This window comes from Nerophis ophidion, linkage group LG13, assembly GCF_033978795.1.
Source record: "Nerophis ophidion isolate RoL-2023_Sa linkage group LG13, RoL_Noph_v1.0, whole genome shotgun sequence".
In the NCBI taxonomy this organism is placed as follows: domain Eukaryota; kingdom Metazoa; phylum Chordata; class Actinopteri; order Syngnathiformes; family Syngnathidae; genus Nerophis; species Nerophis ophidion.
Genome location: NC_084623.1, coordinates 4,378,179 through 4,399,702, shown reverse-complemented (window position 1 = coordinate 4,399,702; position 21,524 = coordinate 4,378,179). Strand labels below are relative to the sequence as shown.

Here is a 21,524-nt window from a genome sequence, read left to right as displayed (position 1 = left end):
GGTAGCTAATTGCTTTGTATATGTGGGAAACAGTGGGAGGCAGGGTGCAGGTAAAAAGTTGTCTAATGCTTAAACCTGGGGTAGGGAACCTATGGCTCTAGAGACAGATGTGGCTCTTTTGATGACTGCATCTGGCTCTCAGATAATTATATTTATATAGCGCTTTTCCCTAGTGACTCAAAACGCTTTACAAAGTGACACCCAATATCTAAGTTCCATTTAAACCAGTGTGGGTGGCACTGGGGGCAGGTGTGTAAAGTGTCTTGCCCAAGGACACAACGGCAGTGACTAGGATGGGGGAAGCGGGAATCAAACCTGGAACCCTCAGGTTGCTAGCACGGCCACTCTCCTAACCGAGCTATGCCGAGTAACCGTGTAATACTCTTTCATATCAGTAGGTGGCAGTCGGTAGCTAATTGCTTTGTAGATGTGGGAAACAGTGGGAGGCAGAGTGCAGGTAAAAAGTTGTCTAATGCTTAAACCTGGGGTAGGGAACCTATGGCTCTAGAGACAGATGTGGCTCTTTTGATGACTACATATGGCTCTCAGATAATTATATTTATATAGCGCTTTTCCCTAGTGACTCAAAACGCTTTACAAAGTGACACCGAATATCTAAGTTACATTTAAACCAGTGTGGGTGGCACTGGGGGCAGGTGGGTAAAGTGTCTTGCCCAAGGACACAACGGCAGTGACTAGGATGGGGGAAGCGGGAATCAAACCTGGAACCCTCAGGTTGCTAGCACGGCCACTCTCCTAACCGAGCTATGCCGAGTAACCGTGTAATACTCTTCCATATCAGTAGGTGGCAGTCGGTAGCTAATTGCTTTGTAGATGTGGGAAACAGTGGGAGGCAGAGTGCAGGTAAAAAGTTGTCTAATGCTTAAACCTGGGGTAGGGAACCTATGGCTCTAGAGACAGATGTGGCTCTTTTGATGACTACATATGGCTCTCAGATAATTATATTTATATAGCGCTTTTCTGTAGTGACTCAAAGCGCTTTACAAAGTGACACCCAATATCTAAGTTACATTTAAACCAGTGTGGGTGGCACTTGGGGCAGGTGTGTAAAGTGTCTTGCCCAAGGACACAACGGCAGTGACTAGGATGGCGGAAGCGGGAATCAAACCTGGAACCCTCAGGTTGCCAGCACGGCCACTCTCCTAACCGAGCTATGCCGAGTAACCGTGTAATACTCTTCCATATCAGTAGGTGGCAGTCGGTAGCTAATTGCTTTGTATATGTGGGAAACAGCGGGAAGCAGAGTGCAGGTAAAAAGTTGTCTAATGCTTAAACCAGGGGTAGGGAACCTATGGCTCTAGAGACAGATGTGGCTCTTTTGATGACTACATATGGCTCTCAGATAATTATATTTATATAGCGCTTTTCCCTAGTGACTCAAAGCGCTTTACAAAGTGACACCCAATATCTAAGTTACATTTAAACCAGTGTGGGTGGCACTAGGGGCAGGTGTGTAAAGTGTCTTGCCCAAGGACACAACGGCAGTGACTAGGATGGGGGAAGCGGGAATCAAACCTGGAACCCTCAGGTTGCTAGCACGGCCACTCTCCTAACCGAGCTATGCCGAGTAACCGTGTAATACTCTTCCATATCAGTAGGTGGCAGTCGGTAGCTAATTGCTTTGTAGATGTAGGAAACAGCGGGAGGCAGAGTGCAGGTAAAAAGTTGTCTAATGCTTAAACCAGGGGTAGGGAACCTATGGCTCTAGAGTCAGGCTCTCAGATAAATCTTAGCTGACATTGCTTAACACGATAAGTAATGAATAATTCCGCCGGTAATCACAGTTTCAAAAATAACGTTCAAATCATAAAACATTCTCATGCATTTTAATCCAACCATCCGTTTTCTACCGCACCTGTTCAAGATGTCGCATTAATGAATTGAATTGAATTATATTTATATAGCGCTTTTCTCAAGTGACTCAAAGCGCTTTACATAGTGACACCCAATATCTAAGTTACATTTAAACCAGTGTGGGTGGCACTGGGAGCAGGTGGGTAAAGTGTCTTGCCCAAGGACACAACGGCAGTAACTAGGATGGCACAAGCGGGAATCGAACCTGCAACCCTCAAGTTGCTGACACGGCCACTCTACCAACCGAGCTATGCCGCCCCAATGGTAAGAAGTATTATATTTATTATTGGTTAACTTTCAGAATAACAATGTTGTTAAAAAGAATGAGATTTATTATACTCTACAAATGTTGGTCATACTTAAAAATGCACGAATTTAGTTGTATTCAGTTTTGAAAAATGTTATATGGCTCCTAAGGAAATACATTTTGAAATATTTGGCTTTCATGGCTCTCTCAGCCAAAAAGGTTCCCGACCCCTGGTCTAGACCTTCGTGGCGAAGGCTCCGCCGAACCCCTGAGGCCGACTCGCCGAACCCCTAGGGTTGGATCGAACCCAGGTTAAGAACCACTAGTCTAGCAGGACCGATGATCAGTATTTCAGTTTTGTTAGCATTGAGTCGCAAAAAGTTAGCAAACATCCATTGTTTAATTTTATTAGAACATGCCTCCAGGTGACTAGAATCAAGTGTTTTGGTCAGCTTTAGGGGCGTGTAGAGTTGGGTTCATTGGCATTAACAGTGAAAGCTAACACTGTATGATGTTACCTAGCGGCAGCTATGGATGCTAAGAGTCCAAGGCCAAGAACCGAACCCTGTGGAACTCTGCATGTTACCTTAGCATAGTCCGAGGTCACATTGTTATGGGAGAGGCACTGCATCCTGTCAGTAAGATAGGAGTGCAACCAAGACAAGGCTAGGTCTGACATACCAATGCGTGTTTTGATACGTTCTAATAAAATATTGTGATCCACGGTGTCGAAAGCAGCGCTGAGGTCAGCATCCATCGTCAGCAATAGATCATTAGTCACTTTTCGAGGGCTGTCTCCGTAGAGTGATTTGCCCTGAAACTGGACTGAAAAGGTTCACAGAGATTGTAGACGCTAAGTGTTCATTGAGCATTTTTTTTCAAGGATTTTGGAGATAAAGGGAAGGTGGGACACCAGCTGGTAGTTTACCACGTTCAGAATAAGCGCTTTTTTTAATGCTAGGGGAACAGTTCCAGAGGAAAGTGATAAGTTCATATTATTTAGATAAGTTTCCCAGGAAGTGGGTCAAGTAAACATGTTTGTTTGATCCCATTTACACGCCATAGGGGTTCCTTTAACGTTGTTTCCAAAATACATGGCACTTGAACTGCTAAATTAGCAAACAAAAGCGAGAATACTGATATCAGCCCTAATGCTAACTGTCAGCATGCTAACAATACCATGCGGAAAAGTTAGCATGAGTTAAATACCAAAATGTATAGCACTTAAACTGCTGAATTAGCGAAGAAAAGCCAGAATACTAATACTAGAATGGTGACAAATGTGCCGGGGGGCCGCTAAGAACTCATCCGGGCCGCACTTTGACCACCCCGGGTCTAGTTGAACCCTCTGAGCGCTGGGGTGTGTCTCAATAAACTCACAAAGCTTACTTTTACGAGGGTAGTTTATACTTGGCTGTCCTGACTCCTGCATCACGCTGATGGACGAGCGGCTTTATTAGAGGACGGCTTTATGGTCGCCTCGTGGAACACGCCCACCGCCTCCTCCCCGCCACCTTCCCCTTGGCACCGCACATGGAGGCCCGGCGGACTCTTTGGTGTGGCGCTCTGCTGAGCATCCAACAATGTGTGTGTGTGTGTGTGTGTGTGTGTGTGTGTGTGTGTGTGTGTTTTAACAAAAAAAGGCAGCCGCTACAGAGCCAAGAGCAGCAGCAAGGTAAATGGGGTGTGAAAGTCTCAGGATTATTAAGAATTAACAGGGGCAGCTTAATAAATCACCCACATCCGTGTGTGTGCGTGTGTGCGTGTGTGTGTGTGCGTGAAGAGGAAACGGACCTAAAACTGAGCCCTGCTCCCGGGGCTGTCCCAGCTCATGCACATATGTTCATGGTAGCCCTCACACACACACACACACACACACACACACACACACACACACACACACACACACACACACACACACACACACACACACATTAATTTCCGCTACTAGAACAGTTCCGGCAGGACCAAGGCCATTTAAACGTGACATATATATATATATATATATATATATATATATATATATAGTCGAGATTTCTGTGGTTTATCCGTATATGTATATATATATATATATATATATATATATAAATGATAAATGGGTTGTACTTGTATAGCGCTTTTCTACCTTCAAGGTACTCAAAGCGCTTTGACACTAGTTCCACATTTACCCATTCACACACACATTCACACACTGATGGAGGGAGCTGCCATGCAAGGCGCCAACCAGAACCCATCAGGAGCAAGGGTGAAGTGTCTTGCTCAGGACACAACGGACGTGACGAGGTTGGTTCTAGGTGGGATTTGAACCAGTGACCCTCGGGTTGCGCACGGCCACTCTTCCACTGCGCCACGCCGTCCCTATATATATATATATATACATATACGGATAAACCACAGAAATCTCGACTATATATATATATATATATATATATATATATATATATATATATATATATATATATAGTCGAGATTTCTGTGGTTTATCCGTATATGTATATATATATATATATATATATACATATACGGATAAACCACAGAAATCTCGACTATATATATATATATATATATATATATATATATATATATATATATATATATATATATATAACACATACATATATACATAAACACATACATACATTTATTTATATACATACATATATGCGCACATAGATACACATATACATATATATATATATATATATATATATATATATATATACAAATACATGTATCTACACACACATACATATACAAATACATGTATATACACTTGTATACACACACACACCTATTTATGTGTATATATTTTCCTGCTCTTGTTGACTTTTCTCCCTCACCTGTCCCCGATGGCCAATCAGCATGCTTTACATGCCAGCCGTGTCCTCTACAGCAGTGGTCCCCAACCACCGGGCCGTGGCCCGGTACTGGGCCGTGGCCGATTGGTACCGGGCCGCAGAATAATTTTTTATTAAATCAACATAAAAAACACTATATACACTTACAAATAGTGCACCAACCACAAAAAACTCCCTTTTTCATGACAAAAAAGTGCCTTTTTCATGACAAAGAAGAAAAAAAAAAAGATTGGTACCGGGCCGCAGAATAATTTTTTATTAAATCAACATAAAAAACACTATATACACTTACAAATAGTGCACCAACCACAAAAAACTCCCTTTTTCATGACAAAAAAGTGCCTTTTTCATGACAAAGAAGAAAAAAAAAAAGATTGGTACCGGGCCGCAGAATAATTTTTTATTAAATCAACATAAAAAACACTATATACACTTACAAATAGTGCACCAACCACAAAAAACTCCCTTTTTCATGACAAAAAAGTGCCTTTTTCATGACAAAGAAGAAAAAAAAAAAGATTGGTACCGGGCCGCAGAATAATTTTTTATTAAATCAACATAAAAAACACTATATACACTTACAAATAGTGCACCAACCACAAAAAACTCCCTTTTTCATGACAAAAAAGTGCCTTTTTCATGACAAAGAAGAAAAAAAAAAAGATTGGTACCGGGCCGCAGAATAATTTTTTATTAAATCAACATAAAAAACACTATATACACTTACAAATAGTGCACCAACCACAAAAAACTCCCTTTTTCATGACAACAAAGTGCCTTTTTCATGACAAAGAAGAAAAAAAAAAAGATTGGTACCGGGCCGCAGAATAATTTTTTATTAAATCAACATAAAAAACACTATATACACTTACAAATAGTGCACCAACCACAAAAAACTCCCTTTTTCATGACAACAAAGTGCCTTTTTCATGACAAAGAAGAAAAAAGAAAACATTTGTCCCCCGGGCCGCGGGACAAATTATTAAGCGTTGACCGGTCCGCGGATACAAAAAGGTTGGGGACCACTGCTCTACAGTGATCATTGCCAGCAACTCTGCTTTTCTCCAGCTTCCCGTGCACTCCCTGACTGCACTACACACTTTTTTTTCATTTTTTTTTCAGTTTCTGTCAAGTTTTTTATTTCTGGCCTACAATTGTCAGACAATCCTGCTGAATTAGAAAGGGAATATAATCACTGGTTGAGATCACACAAGAGGATAGAATCATTAAAATGAGTGACCTTAAACCAGGGAAACCAAAAATTGAGGACAATTAAGCGAAGCTTTTTGTGGTATTTTATTCACCATAGAGCGGAGCTTCTTTACAAGACGGTGCCTCGGGGGTGAAAAGAGAGAGGTCGGCCATGTTTCTCAGCGACAAAGTTCAGACTCATTATTCCTTTTTTTTTTTGCAGGCTTTTTTCTCTTTTTAAAGACTCCTTGTCTGTGGATAATGATGTCCTATAAAGACGTCCGCAGGGGAGCAAGCGCCAGATATGGATTCACGCCCGCTAAGGACGCAGCTTTGATCACAGCACATTGATCCGCCCGGATTTACACCGCACCAATTCCATGAATCCGCCGCGCTTTTCACGAACGTGTGGGCCACTTTAGGGCCATTTGTGGAAGACATTCTCACATCAAAATCAGTAGAATAAAAACAGACTCCTGAGGAAGGAGATGTGTCATGGAATGTGGATACAAAGCATGTCATCAGGCAAGACAGCAAGAGCGTATATTTAGACACACACACACACACACACACACACACACACACACACACTCTAGGGTTGTACGGTATACTGGTACTAGTATAGTATTGCGGTAATAATGAATCAAAAACGGTACTATACTCTGTTTGAAAAGTATCTTTTTTTTCTTTTTCTTTTTCTTTTTAACGGGCATAACGGCGCGTCGTCACGTCGTGAAATTGCTGATTTTACGAGCAGAGGAGCATGTTCGGCAGCGCACACACACATATATATGTATATATATATATATATTTTATATATATATATATATATATATATATATATATATAAATATATATATATATATATATATATATATATATATATTTATATATATATATATATATATATATATATATACATATATATAAATATATGTGCATACATGCAAATGTGTGTATATATATATATATATATATATATATATATATATATATATATATATATATATATATATATGTGTGTGATATACGCATACACACTAGGGTTGTTCGGTATACCGATACTAGTAAAGTATTACGATTTTATACCAGTATAGTACCAGTATAGTATATACCACTATAGTACCAGTATAGTATTGCAGTAATAATTAATCAAAAACGGTAATATACTCTGTTTGAAAAGTATCGGTTCCCCATTTTTTTCTTTTTCTCTTTAACAGGCATAACGGTGTGTTGTCACGTCGTGAAATTGCTGTTTTTACGAGCAGAGGAGCATGTTCGGCAGCGCGCACTCATACTCACACACACACATATATATATATATTTTTTTAATATATATATATATATATATATATATATATATATATATAAATATATATATATATATATACATATATATAAATATCAGTGCATATATGCAAATGTGTGTGTATATATATATATATATATATATATATATATATATATATATATATATATATATATATATATATATATATATATATATATATATATATATATATATATACTGATACTAGTAAACTATTATGATTTTAATGAATCAAAATCGATACTATACCGCCTCTGAAAAACACCGGTTACTCTTTTGTGTATTTTTATTAAGGTGCACGACGGCGTCCCGTCGTGACATTGCTGGTTTTACAAGCAGAGGAGTATGTTCGGCAGCACACACACACAGAGTACTTACAAGCAGACACAGTGTGTGGACAGAAAAGGGAGAACGGACGTATTTTGGTGTAAAATGTAAAGAAAAAGGTGAAGTTATAACACTGAAACACCCTCAGGAAGAGGCGCTTTAGGACATGGCTAGCTAGTTAGCAGCTAACAATAATCCGCAGTCGGCAGTGTTTTGGCGACAATTAAAGTAAGTTTCTTACAAGTAACATTATCACTGGAGGACGAGGAATAGCTAAACATGCTTCGTTACACACTGGAGGAGGATACAATAGCTCACTGCTAACAGAAAATAGCACTCCTGAATGTAAACAAACGCAATGGGATCTACACCTGACATCCACTGTAATGATACCAAGTACAATAGCGTATCTAGTCGATACTACAATATTTTTTTATTGTCATAAAATTTAGGAAATATGTCCCTTGACACATAAGGACTTTCAATATGACCAATGTATGATCCTGTAACTACTTGGTGTCGGATTGATACCTAAATTTGTGGTATCTTTCAAAACTAATGTAAAGTATAAAATAAGAGAATAATAAGTGATTATTACATTTTACATCACTGCAGAACGTGGAATAAACAATCATGCTTCACGACACACCGTAGGAGGATACAATAGCTCAATGGTGTCACAAAATGTAAACAAATGCCATGGGTGGATCCACTGTAATGATACCAAGTACAATAGTGTATTTAGTTGATATTATTACAAAATCTCAGGAACTACATCCTTGGACACATCCATCCGCAGATGCTAAGTGCGCTAGCTCCATTACATTACCATAGCACGTACAAAAATGCATGAAAACACACCTGCAGACATCACACATGGGACGCTTTATTAAGTAAGAATTGTTTTAGTTATATTGTAAAACTTACAAACGTCGCTTGGAGTGATGAGTGAAGAATCCGTGCGAGTAAAAACGCTAAAAAACATAGGGGCAGTTTTACTTCCGGTCGAAAGGACTAAATGGAAGGACACTGCAGTGAGCAAACTCCACAAATAACTCACTTTTTTTGTAAACATTTCCAATTAATATTGGAGAGCCAAGTGTTTTAAATGTAGACCCAAATCATCGTAGTGAGTACGTCGGACTTACTGCGTGTCACCACACCCTCCAGCCTGATGATGTTGGGGTGGTCAAACTGTCCCATGATTGACGCCTCAGCCAGGAAGTCCCGCCTCTGCTTGTCCGTGTATCCTCCTTTCAAAGTCTTGATGGCCACGCAGATCTCCTTCTTGCTGGGCAGCTTCAGTCGACCACTGCACACCTCACCAAACTCCCCTGAAGGTATTTCAACATCAGACACTTGTGTCAATAATAGTTTTTCTTTGCTTATTCTCACACATAAAATAGATGAATTGCAAGATTAGAATCTGAGTTTATTCAGGGTGTGTTGCTCATTTTCCTCCTTGCAGTACTACAGCAAGCCAAACCCAAAACGGCCCGAAAATAAAAAAGAAAAGTAATGAAAACACACAATTAGTGGTTTGTGACAAAGTGACAAAAAAGCAAGAAAAGTTGAGAATAATACCAAAAATAAAGTAAAATTTTAAGGGTTCAATCTCTCTCCTGCGCTTATTTGAAGCCGACGCGACAAACGCGCTCAGAGGAGATAATGTTTGAAAAAAGGTGATTGTTTTTAACACAACTTTTGTTTTGAAGGGGGAATTGCAAACTTCCTGTTGATTTTTGCTGGGGGTTGTCAGTGTATGAAATATAGGTCTAAGTGAGACCTACATGTAGGTTTTTGTTTCGTGTGTCTACGGCATTCCTACTGGGAGTTAAAGGCAGCTTTGTCTGTGTTTTCTTTCCTAGGGTGCGCTAGAGCGCAATTTTGAGTTTTTTTTTTTTTTTGTTAGATTGCAATTTTCGCCAGTCCTGATGTGTTTGTCCAATTTGGTGAGTTTTGAAGCATGTTAAGGGGCTCAAATTACAGCTCAAAGAGGTGGTGGAATAATAATAAAGAATAATAATAATAATTAAAGCTGCAAGCAGCGATGGACGGGACCGCGTTGGCTGCTGCCCCCACGACCCAAGCCCAGATAAGCGTTAGCTTAGAAATATTTTTCAGCGCAGCGGTTCTTTGAAGGCGAATAAAATCAAAACCGGACCATTCATTGTCTTTACCGTAGCATAAAAAGTGCGGATGGCCTTAAAACGCCACAACAGTCAGGCAGAATATGTAAGTACCCAAAATAAAGAATGTCGGACGGTTGTTTTTACGATGTGCAGGCAAACGACAACTTTAAAACATACCGGCTTAGCTACGGCACCTGGCAGCCATCTTGGTATAGACGATCACAGCCCCTCCCCCACGAATGTTGGCGCGTGCGCAACAGCAGCAGACGGTATGGAAAAAAAAAAACGTCTCAGTCAATGTGTCTGCGCACGGCGGCCATCTTTGAAATGGTTTTCAGCGCAGCGGTTCTTTGAAGGCTGATAAAATCTAAACCGTAGCAGTGATGAAAACTATTTCATCAACTTTAAACCAGAAGGGTTCAATCTCTCTTCTCTTGCTTATGTGAAGCCGAAATGACAAATGGCCTCAGAGGAGAGAGTGTTAGAAAAAAGGCGAAACATTTTTAGCCAACTTCTGTCTTGAAGGGGGAATTGCAAACCTCCTGTTGATTTTAGCTGGGGGTTGTCAGTGTATGAAATATAGGTCTAAGTGAGACCTACATATAGGTTTTTGTTTCATGTGTCTACGACATTCTTACTGGGAGTTAGAGGCAGTTGTGTCAGTGTTTTCTTCCTAGGGGGCGCCAGAGCGCAATTTTGAGTTTTTAAATTGTTTTGTTCGATTGGACATCGGTCCCTAATGAAGGAATTCAATCACACTACTGTGATGTGTTGCCACTTTTTCAGGCGATGTAAAGAATTTCTAAGCCGGAAGTATAACTGTTGCACAATTTTGAAGATGGAAAAAGTATCTCTTTTTTTTTTTAATTCTGCAAACCTGTTTGATCGCGGGTGTTCCTAAAGAATGCAAATAAAAATCCGGATGGAGATAATTCCCACCGCATTGTCACGGCCGCGTTGTGTGTTAGCACAAGTGGATGCAGGGTGAGGCAACACGCTCTGATTAGCATTCCTGGCTGGTGAGGGAAAGTGTGTGTTTACTTCATCCTGGGCCAGCATGTGTGTGTGTGTGTGTGTGTGTGTGTGTGTGTGTGTATACAGTAAGGTTGCATGCTTGAAATGCAAGCATCAATGCCGCAGCTGGCTGCAGGATTTTGGCCCGGCTTTAGAGGAGTGGATGAAGAATGCGAGCGCCAGAATGTAGACTACGTGCAAGGTGATGTCAGAGCGGAGACATGTGCAGATTTCTCGCTTTTGTGCGGCCCGGATCAGAGAGCGCGGGTCAGAAATCTGGAATACTTTTAGTGGGAGTAATTACAACCTGTCTAAATACCAAACATGGTGCTTTTTCTTCCCCGCTGCGTCGGAAGCGGAGCAGCCAGGGCCGAGCGGCGCTTTTTTGTGGCGGCCCTGAGAAAGTGGTTAGAGACGCTCACTTCCTGTTCTGAGAAGGGACGGTATCTTACTTTGATGGCGGGGGGGGGGGGGGGAGAATCACACGGTCGCTGATTGGCAAGAAGACGGAGGTCTATTTCACACAATTTCAAAGGGATCAGCATTGATGCTGGGGTGTAAATAACATAGAAGCCATTATCTGGATCCTGCTAAAATTCCGCACATTTTTGATTGATTGCAATCAAGATGTTGACCAAAAATATTTGGACCGTCGCTGCTTGTGTACTTTTATTTCAACTGTGCAGTTGGAATTGGCCTTATTTGGCAACTCTGAATCAATTCATGATATAAAAAAAGTGAAAAAAAAGATACATTATATATGTAAAAAGAGATTTGTGTGTGTGTGTGTGTGTGTATGTATATATAAATCCATCCATCCATTTTCTACCGCTTATTCCCTTTCGGGGTTGCGGGGGGCGCTGGCGCCTATCTCAGCTACAATCGGGCGGAAGGCGGGGTACACCCTGGACAAGTCGCCACCTCATCACAGGGCCAACACAGATAGACAGACAACAATATATAAATCTAAAAAAAAATATATATATATATATGTATATATACACACACATTTATTTATTTTGTATTTAATTTATGTTTGTACGTATATATAAATATTTAAATATACATATATATATATATATATATATATATATATATATATATATATATATATATATATATATATATATATATATATATATATATACATATATATATATATATATAATATATATATATATATGAAATACATTTAAATAAAAAAATAATACATGTGTGCGTGTGTGTGTATATATATATATGTACACACACACACACATTTATTTAATTTGTATTTAATTTATTTTCGTATGTATGTATGTATATATATATAAATATATATATATATGTATATATAATCATTGATTGAAGGATGGGCAAAGATATAAAAAAGTGAAAAACAAAGATTAATTATATATGTAAAAAGAGATTTGTGTGTGTGTATGTATATATAAATCTAAAATAGAAATATATATATATATATATATATATATATATATATATATAAACACACACATTTATTTATTTTGTATTTAATTTATGTTTGTATGTATATATAAATATATATATGTATATATATATATATATATATATATGAAATAAATTAAAATAAAAAAAATAATAAATGTGTGCATGTGTGTGTATATATATATATATACACACACACACATTTATTTATTTTTTATTTAATTTATTTCATATATATATATATATATATATATATATATATATATATCTATATATATATATATATATATATATATATATATATATATATATATATATATATATATATATATATGTATAATAATTGATTGAAGGATGGGCAAAGCTGTGGGAACTCAGACTTCTGTGGTTTCTGGACTAAAACGCAAATTCTACAAAATCTCAGAGAAGCTTTCCGCACTGCAAGGCAAAAATTATGACCAACCTGAGAGCCAAAACTGACAATTGGTGCACACAAACCATTGCAATGTGTTTTCTCGCCCTAACAAAATCAGAATGTCTACAACTCGGCTCGCTTTGCATTAGCCTCGGCAGAGTCATGCACGGAACACCCCAGTGAGACCATTGCAGCGAAAGACGCTCTGAATCCTTTCTGTTGTCCTAGAATTCTTTTTGTTGTTCTTACCTGCTCCCACCACTTTATCGATGGCGATGCAGGAGGCGTCCAGCTCCTTGGCAAACTCATGCACGGCCTGGCTGGGGTCCTCATAGGTGTGAGGGTCCACGTAGGTCCTGATCCCCGGCAGGCGCACTGCGGCGGAAGGAACGGATTAAAAACTGTCCCACTAATATGGTTTCATATCCTGCAAGTACGCTGATTCAATCAAACCAAAAAAAAAAAAAAACGTATAACCATTTCCAAGTTTTACGATGATGTAATCGTTTTTGTCCCTCTCAGCTCCAGCATGTCAGGAAACATGCGAGGATCATCTGCAGAAGCCAGATCACACGCCAAAACACGTGTTACACCCGCTCTGCAGATGTAGCCACACGTTGATCCGTTCAGGACCAGAAGTCCTTGCTGCCGACTTGTGTCACAGTTTGTTGAGAGCCGACACCGGAGGAGGAGCAGCAGCGAGAGGAAAGTCCAGGAAGACATCCCAGCTCGTTTTAACAAAGTGAAACATTCTGTTTAATATTATTAGTCAGTCCTTGAATAAGAACAATCAAATGTTGGAAGTGAGAGTTGCGGGATAAAATGTGTCATTGGGATCTGAGACATTCCCAGCAGGCACAAGACATTGAAACAATGTTGAGAAGTTGTTGGCTTGGATCCTGATGTTGAGCAACTCTAACTTAACGTTGAAACAACATGCTTTTTGACAACATTTAATTAATGTTGGGTTCTGACGTTGATTTGACTTTGAATTTCGGTCATTTTCCCAACCAATATTCCACAACACAAATATAACATTTCCAGGGGTCACCAACGCGGGCACCAGGTCGCCCGTAAGGACCAGATGAGTCGCCCGCTGGCCTGTTCTAAAAATAGCTTAAATAGCAACACTTACCAGTGAGCTGCCTCTATTTTTTAAATTGTATTTATTTATAGCTCGGTTGGTAGAGTGGCCGTGCCAGCAACTTGAGGGTTGCAGGTTCGATCCCCGCTTCCGCCATCCTAGTCACTGCCGTTGTGTCCTTGGGCAAGACACTTTACCCACCTGCTCCCAGTGCCACCCACACTGGTTTAAATGTAACTTAGATATTGGGTTTCACTATGTAAAGCGCTTTGAGTCACTTGAGAAAAGCGCTATATAAATATAATTCACATCAATTCACTTCACTACTAGCAAGCTGGTCTCGCTTTGCTCAACATTTTTAATTTTAAGAGAGACAAAACTCAAATAGAACTTGAAATTCCAAGAAGATATTTTAAAGACTTGGTCTTCCCTTGTTTAAATAAATTCATTTATTTTTTTACTTTGCTTCTTATAACTTTCAGAAAGACAATTTTAGAGAAAAAATACAACCTTAAACATTGTTTTAGGATTTTTAAACACATATTTCACATATAACTTATAACTTTTCAACTTAACGTTGAAACAACATGCTTTTTGACGACGTTTAATCAACGTTGGGTTCTGACGTTGATTTGCAATTGAATTTTGGTCATTTTCCCAACCAATATTCCACAACACAAATATAACATTTCCAGGGGTCACCAACGCGGGCACCAGGTCGCCCGTAAGGACCAGATGAGTCGCCCGCTGGCCTGTTCTAAAAATAGCTTAAATAGCAACACTTACCAGTGAGCTGCCTCTATTTTTTAAATTGTATTTATTTATAGCTCGGTTGGTAGAGTGGCCGTGCCAGCAACTTGAGGGTTGCAGGTTCGATCCCCGCTTCCGCCATCCTAGTCACTGCCGTTGTGTCCTTGGGCAAGACACTTTACCCACCTGCTCCCAGTGCCACCCACACTGCTTTAAATGTAACTTAGATATTGGGTTTCACTATGTAAAGTGCTTTGAGTCACTTGAGAAAAGCGCTATATAAATATAATTGATTCATTTCACTTCACTACTAGCAAGCTGGTCTCGCTTTGCTCGACATTTTTAATTCTAAGAGAGACAAAACTCAAATAGAATTTGAAATTCCAAGAAAATATTTTAAAGACTTGGTCTTCACTTGTTTAAATGAATTCATTTATTTTTTTACTTTGCTTCTTATAACTTTCAGAAAGACAATTTTAGAGAAAAAATACAACCTTAAAAATGGTTTTAGGATTTTTAAACACATATAACACATATAACTTATAACTTTTCAACTTAACGTTGAAACAACATGCTTTTTGACAACGTTTAATCAACGTTGGGTTCTGACGTTGATTTGACATTGAATTTTGGTCATTTCCCAACCAATATTCCACAACACAAATATAACATTTCCAGGGGTCACCAACGCGGGCACCAGGTCGCCCGTAAGGACCAGATTAGTCGTCCGCTGGCCTGTTCTAAAAATAGCTCAAATAGCAGCACTTACCAGTGAGCTGCCTCTAATTTTTAAATTTTATTTATTTATAGCTCGGTTGGTAGAGTGGCCGTGCCAGCAACTTGAGGGTTGCAGGTTCGATTCCCGCTTCCACTATCCTAGTCACTGCCGTTGTGTCCTTGGGCAAGACACTTTACCCACCTGCTCCCAGTGCCACCCACACTGCTTTAAATGTAACTTAGATATTGGGTTTCACTATGTAAAGTGCTTTGAGTCACTTGAGAAAAGCGCTATATAAATATAATTCACATCAATTCACTTCACTACTAGCAAGCTGGGCTCGCTTTGCTCGGTATTTTTAATTCTAAGAGAGACAAAACTCAAAAAGAATTTGAAATTCCAAGAAGATATTTTAAAGACTTGGTCTTCCCTTGTTTAAATAAATTCATTTATTTTTTTACTTTGCTTCTTATAACGTTCAGAAAGACAATTTTAGAGAAAACATACAACCTTAAAAATGGTTTTAGGATTTTTAAACACATATTTCACATATAACTTATAACTTTTCAACTTAACGTTGAAACAACATGCTTTTTGACGACGTTTAATCAACGTTGGGTTCTGACGTTGATTTGACATTGAATTTTGGTCATTTCCCAACCAATATTCCACAACAGAAATATAACATTTCCAGGGGTCACCAACGCGGGCACCAGGTCGCCCGTAAGGACCAGATGAGTCGCCCGCTGGCCTGTTCTAAAAATAGCTCAAATAGCAGCACTTACCAGTGAGCTGCATCTATTATTTTAATTAGATTTATTTACTAGCAAGCTGGTCTCGCTTTGCTCGACATTTTTAATTCTAAGAGAGACAAAAATCAAATAGAATCTAAAAATTCCAAGAAAATATTTTAAAGACTTGGTCTTCACTTGTTTAAATAAATTCATTTATTTTTTTACTTTGCTTCTTATAACTTTCAGAAAGACAATTTTAGAGAAAAAATACAACCTTAAAAATGGTTTTAGGACTTTTAAACACATATAACTTTTTACCTTTTAGATTCCTTCCTCTTTTTTCCTGACAATTTATATCAATGTTCAAGTATTTTTTTTTTTTTTATTGTAAAGAATAATAAAAACATTTTAATGTAATTCTTCATTTTAGTTTCTGTTTTCCAGCGAAGAATAGTTGTGAAATATTTCTTCAAACTTATTATGATTAAAATTCCCCAAAAATATTCTGGCAAATCTAGAAAAACTGTAGAATCAAATTTAAATCGTATTTAAAAGTTTTTTGAATTTCTTTTAAAATTGTTGTTCTGGAAAATCTAGAAGAAATAATGATTTGTCTTTGTTAGAAATATAGCATGGTCCAATTTGTTATATATTCTAACAAAGTGCAGATTGGATTTTAACCTATTTAAAACATGTCATTAAAAATATATATTTATTGTTAGAAATCATTAAGATGATCAATAGTTCCACAAAAATAAATATCATTAATTATTAATAGAGTTGAAGGTAAAATGAGCAAATTGGCTATTTCTGGCAATTTATTGAAGTGTGTATCAAACTGGTAGCCTTTCGCATTAATCAGTACCCAAGAAGTAGTTCTTGGTTTCAAAAAGGTTGGTGACCCCCGATGTAGATGATCTTTATATCTGCTGTACACATTTACTATAGAAACAAGAAGTGTTGGAGACTTCTCTTGTTGCCTCATTTCGTATTTGAATTTATTAAATGTTTGGGTAGAATTTTATTAACCAAAAACAATTTCCTTTAATCAATACAGACATTTATCAGAGTTTTTAACATAGCTAATTAAAGTAGTGGCACCCAATGTTATTAATAAAATGTTGAAACGAGAATTGATTTAAAACCGAATCTTTACCCCCCAAGAACGTAATGGAATGTTGGGGGAGCCAAAGATTCACAGTCCTAATCACCACCGGCTTCTTGTTTAAACGCTGTAGAACACACTACATTTACCGGAATGAAACAATCAAGCAATTTACAAGGCCAGCGCCTAATTGCAGCTCATCGAAGCGTTAAGTGGAGACAGGAAGGCTTGAAGAAGAAAAACAGTCCGGTACTTACAGTGGCCATTGCCAAAGTGCAGTCTTTTCTCATCAGGATGTTTGGATTTGCTGTGGCAACAAAACCTGCCAATCCAAACACAGAAGGTCAGAAGCTGTGCCACGTCTAATAAGGCCCTTCTATTGGCCTGCACAATGTGTGTGTGTGTGTGTGTGTGTGTGTGTGTGTGTGTGTGTGTGTGTGTGTGGAGGCAGTTGCGCAGCGGGAGCAGCTGCACTCGACTCTGCACACCTCGTTTGTCACTGAGCTGTCCTGGCTGGCTAATGTAGACCCCCCCCCCACTCCCACTCCCACCCAGACCCTGGGCCTGGGACCAGTGTGTGCATAATCTCAGCATTTAGGAGCCAAAAGAGGACGCGTTAACCTCACACACTATTATCAATGCCTCTTGAATGAACACAAGCAAGCATTATCTTTAGTCCCTACATTTTACGACAAGGGTGCCCAAAACTTTTGACCGCGGGGGCCGCATTGGGACTAAACATTCTGGCCCAGGGCTCAAAGGCGACTGCATGCAAAGGATCGAATTATCTTGTGCTCACACATTTTTGGTATATTAGATATAATATTTACCTATGCAACTTAACTGAATATATATATATAAATATATATATATATATATATATATTTATACATATATATATATATACATATATATATATATATACATATATATATATATATATATATATATATATGGGATGCACCGAAATTAAAATTTGTGGCCGAAGCCGAAGCCGAATACAATTTAAACGCTTGGCCGAATACCGAATAATGAATGCAGTTTTTCATAATTTTTTTAATATTGCATAAATAGCCTAGAATAAATATTTAGACATGTTTTTCAAATAAAGTAATTTTTTATTGAATATCGACATTTTTTCAATATTCCAGTAGCCTTTGCTTTTCAAAAAAAGCACAAAGTTTTTCATTTATATTAGGCCTTCAAACAAAACATGCATTCCAAAAAAAAATAAAGTGCATTAAAGTGGATAAACCCACAACGAATGAATTATTGTCCTTTTGGCAAAAGTCTGCTTAGCCACAGTAGATATGCTAATAATGTAAACAGAAGGCTGAAGTAAATCTCAATAAGTGTGTGCTTGTAACCTCATACACTTATACAGGTAGCCTACACAACAGGCTAATAATGTAAACAGAGGCCCCACTAAATCTCAATAAGTGTGTGCTTGTAACCTCATACACTTATACAGGTACACAACATTGTAACCTCATACACTTATACAGGTACACAACATTGTAACCTCATACACTTATACAGGTAGCCTACACAACAGGCTAATAATGTAAACAGAGGCCCCACTAAATCTCAATAAGTGTGTGCTTGTAACCTCATACACTTATACAGGTACACAACATTGTAACCTCATACACTTATACAGGTACACAACATATCCCAACGTCACCGCGTCAAAAAAATTGCGTCACACGCCACTATTTGGCCTTGTTTTTAACTCATTCCACCGAAGGCCGAATCTGGCTTTTTTTGCCATATTCGGTTACCGATTAATCGGTGCATCCCTAATATATATATATATATATATATATATATATATATATATATATATATCTAGTTTAAAGTCTGTGTTGCCCAGCGACAGCCCCAAAACCTCACTGCTCGAGAGGAGAGCTGCATTGATTGAGTATTGAGATGAACTTTCGACTTTGTTATTGACCAAATACTTATTTTACACCATAATGTGCAAATAAATTCTTTAAAAAATCAGCCAATATGATTTTTTCCCCCTATTTTGTCTCTTATACTGTGTGTTTGCATGTGTGTGTGTGTACATATACAGTATATATACAAATATATACGTACGTACATATATATATATATATATATATAGATATATATTTATATATATATATATATATATATATATTATAATAAATACTGGATTTCTAACTATTATAATATGTTATTAAGAGTATGTAAACATTCGACCCTTACATTGTTAACTTCTGTACTGACCTCCTTGAAGTATTTTAATTAATTAGAAATATCAAGCAGCTAAAATTCACCAAACATAGATAAGTTTGGAAAGAATGTTTTCAATTTTTCCCATCATCCCATGCAATGTATTTAAATGCTGATTGAACGTTTTTTTTTAATAATATCCACAAAGTCCAATGAGCAGGATGTGGCATGTGTGACCATGTTTGTTGAATTTTTGTGTTGGTGTATTTTTTTTTGTTTTTTTTCTGCACCATGACTAGGGAAGGTTGTTTGGAGTCGTCCCGATAAGTACATTTTGTGCACTCAATCACTATGATTCACAATTATTGGCCTTTGACTTGAGTTACTTTCGTTGGCCACCAGATGACAACTATATATATATATATATATATATATATATAAATACTGGATTTCTAACTATTATAATATGTTATTAAGAGTATGTAAACATTCGACCCTTACCTTGTTAACTTCTGTGATGACCTCCTTGAAGTTTTTCAATTAATGAATCAAGCAGCTACAATTCATCAAACATGGATAAATGTGGAAAGTGTATTTCAAGGGACGGCGTGGCGCAGTGGGAGAGTGGCCGTGAGCAACCCGAGGGTCACTGGTTCAATCCCGACCTAGTACCAACCTCGTCACATCCGTTGGGTGCTGGTAAACTCCTTGCATGGCAGCTCCCTCCATCAGTGTGTGAATGTGTGTGTGAATGGGTGAATGTGGAAATAGTGTCAAAGCGCTATGAGTACCTTGAAGGTAGAAAAGCGCTATACAAGTACAAGCCATTTATTTATCATTTATTTTGCATTTTTCCCATAATCCCTTGCAATGTATTTAAATGGGCATAATCTTTTTTTTAAATGTTATGCTGATTGGACTTTTTTATTGATATCCACAAAGTCCAATGAGCAGGGTGTGGCATTGAATTTTTGAGTTGGTATATTTCTCAGTTTTTTTTCCTGCACCATGACTAGGGAAGGTTGTTTGGGTTGGGTTTTATAAGTAAATGCTGTGCACTCAATCATAGTGATTCACAATTAGTGGCCTCTGACTTGAGTTACTTTCATTAGCCACCAGATGACAACACAACGCTAATTGTTAATTGGACTCATGCCATCTAGCGGGCCAAATTGAAGGCGCCGGCTGTATTTTGGACACCCCTGCTATACCACATGCACCGTAGGGGTGATGACAATAAACTGATTGTCAATTGCAATTGGTTGATAATTCCAATGATCAATTATGGACATGTCCATGTCGCCGGGTCTTGTTTTGCAACTGACCGACGGAAACATGCAAGATGCAGAGTTGGACTGACCTGCCAATCAGGACGTAGAGCAGCACTGTTAGCAAGATGATGGCCACGGCGGAGGAAATGGCGATCAAAACCACCTGGCTGCTCTCGCTGGAGATGGAGAAGGCGGCTAAAGGACACAGAGCGACAGGTAGTGGGTGTTAAGGCGTTCACAGCCGTACATCTTGCATAGGGTGTTGTGATATAATGGAAAATATTTGTTTCTTGTAAGATTTAGTATGGCACATCACTATCAGACACTTGGTAAATACGTCTGTAACCTGTTTCTTATGTTGTGCACTGCAGCCGTCACTTACAGTCGGGACTGGTCTCAAACTGGAAACTGGGACTGCTGGCTCCGTAACCCGCCGCCGTGCGGGCTCTGATCTGCAGCAGGTAGGCGGTGTTGGGCTTCAGACCGTTCAGAGTCACGTTACAACCCCGGGCCCGGAGGATGGTGTAGCTGGTCTCCTGCTCCTCCTGGAAGATAAAGAGGCAGGCGTGGCCACGGAGAAATTAAATCCACAGCCTGGGGTGTGAATATTAATGGCTGCAACATGTGGAGTGTATGGTAGGAGAAGGCGGGCTGTCATTCGCTCGCACACCCAAACAATGCGGACACTTTGACAGCATCCCACCCTTTGTCGGGTGAATTATGGCCTTTCTCTTTTACGACGTCTCTCCCGCTGATCTACGCTGATAAAGCAGTGCGAGAACTTCCACAGATTCTACACCTTGCAACCAGATGTGGAAGCAAGAAAAA

The 21,524-nt window shown here is 38.6% G+C and overlaps 1 protein-coding gene across 2 annotated transcripts in view; it reads right to left on the bottom strand.

Moving 5' to 3' along the window:
* epha3 (eph receptor A3) overlaps positions 1-21,524 on the bottom strand; it is a 297,755-nt gene that overhangs the window by 51,727 nt on the left and 224,504 nt on the right. For both annotated transcript variants that reach the window (XM_061918278.1, XM_061918277.1), the window contains exons 8-12: positions 21,079-21,241; positions 20,786-20,891; positions 17,484-17,548; positions 13,085-13,210; positions 8,977-9,162 (exon numbers count right to left, since the gene is read on the bottom strand). In XM_061918278.1, the coding sequence (XP_061774262.1) occupies positions 8,977-9,162; positions 13,085-13,210; positions 17,484-17,548; positions 20,786-20,891; positions 21,079-21,241 (646 nt within the window). The remainder of the gene's footprint in view (positions 1-8,976; positions 9,163-13,084; positions 13,211-17,483; positions 17,549-20,785; positions 20,892-21,078; positions 21,242-21,524) is intronic.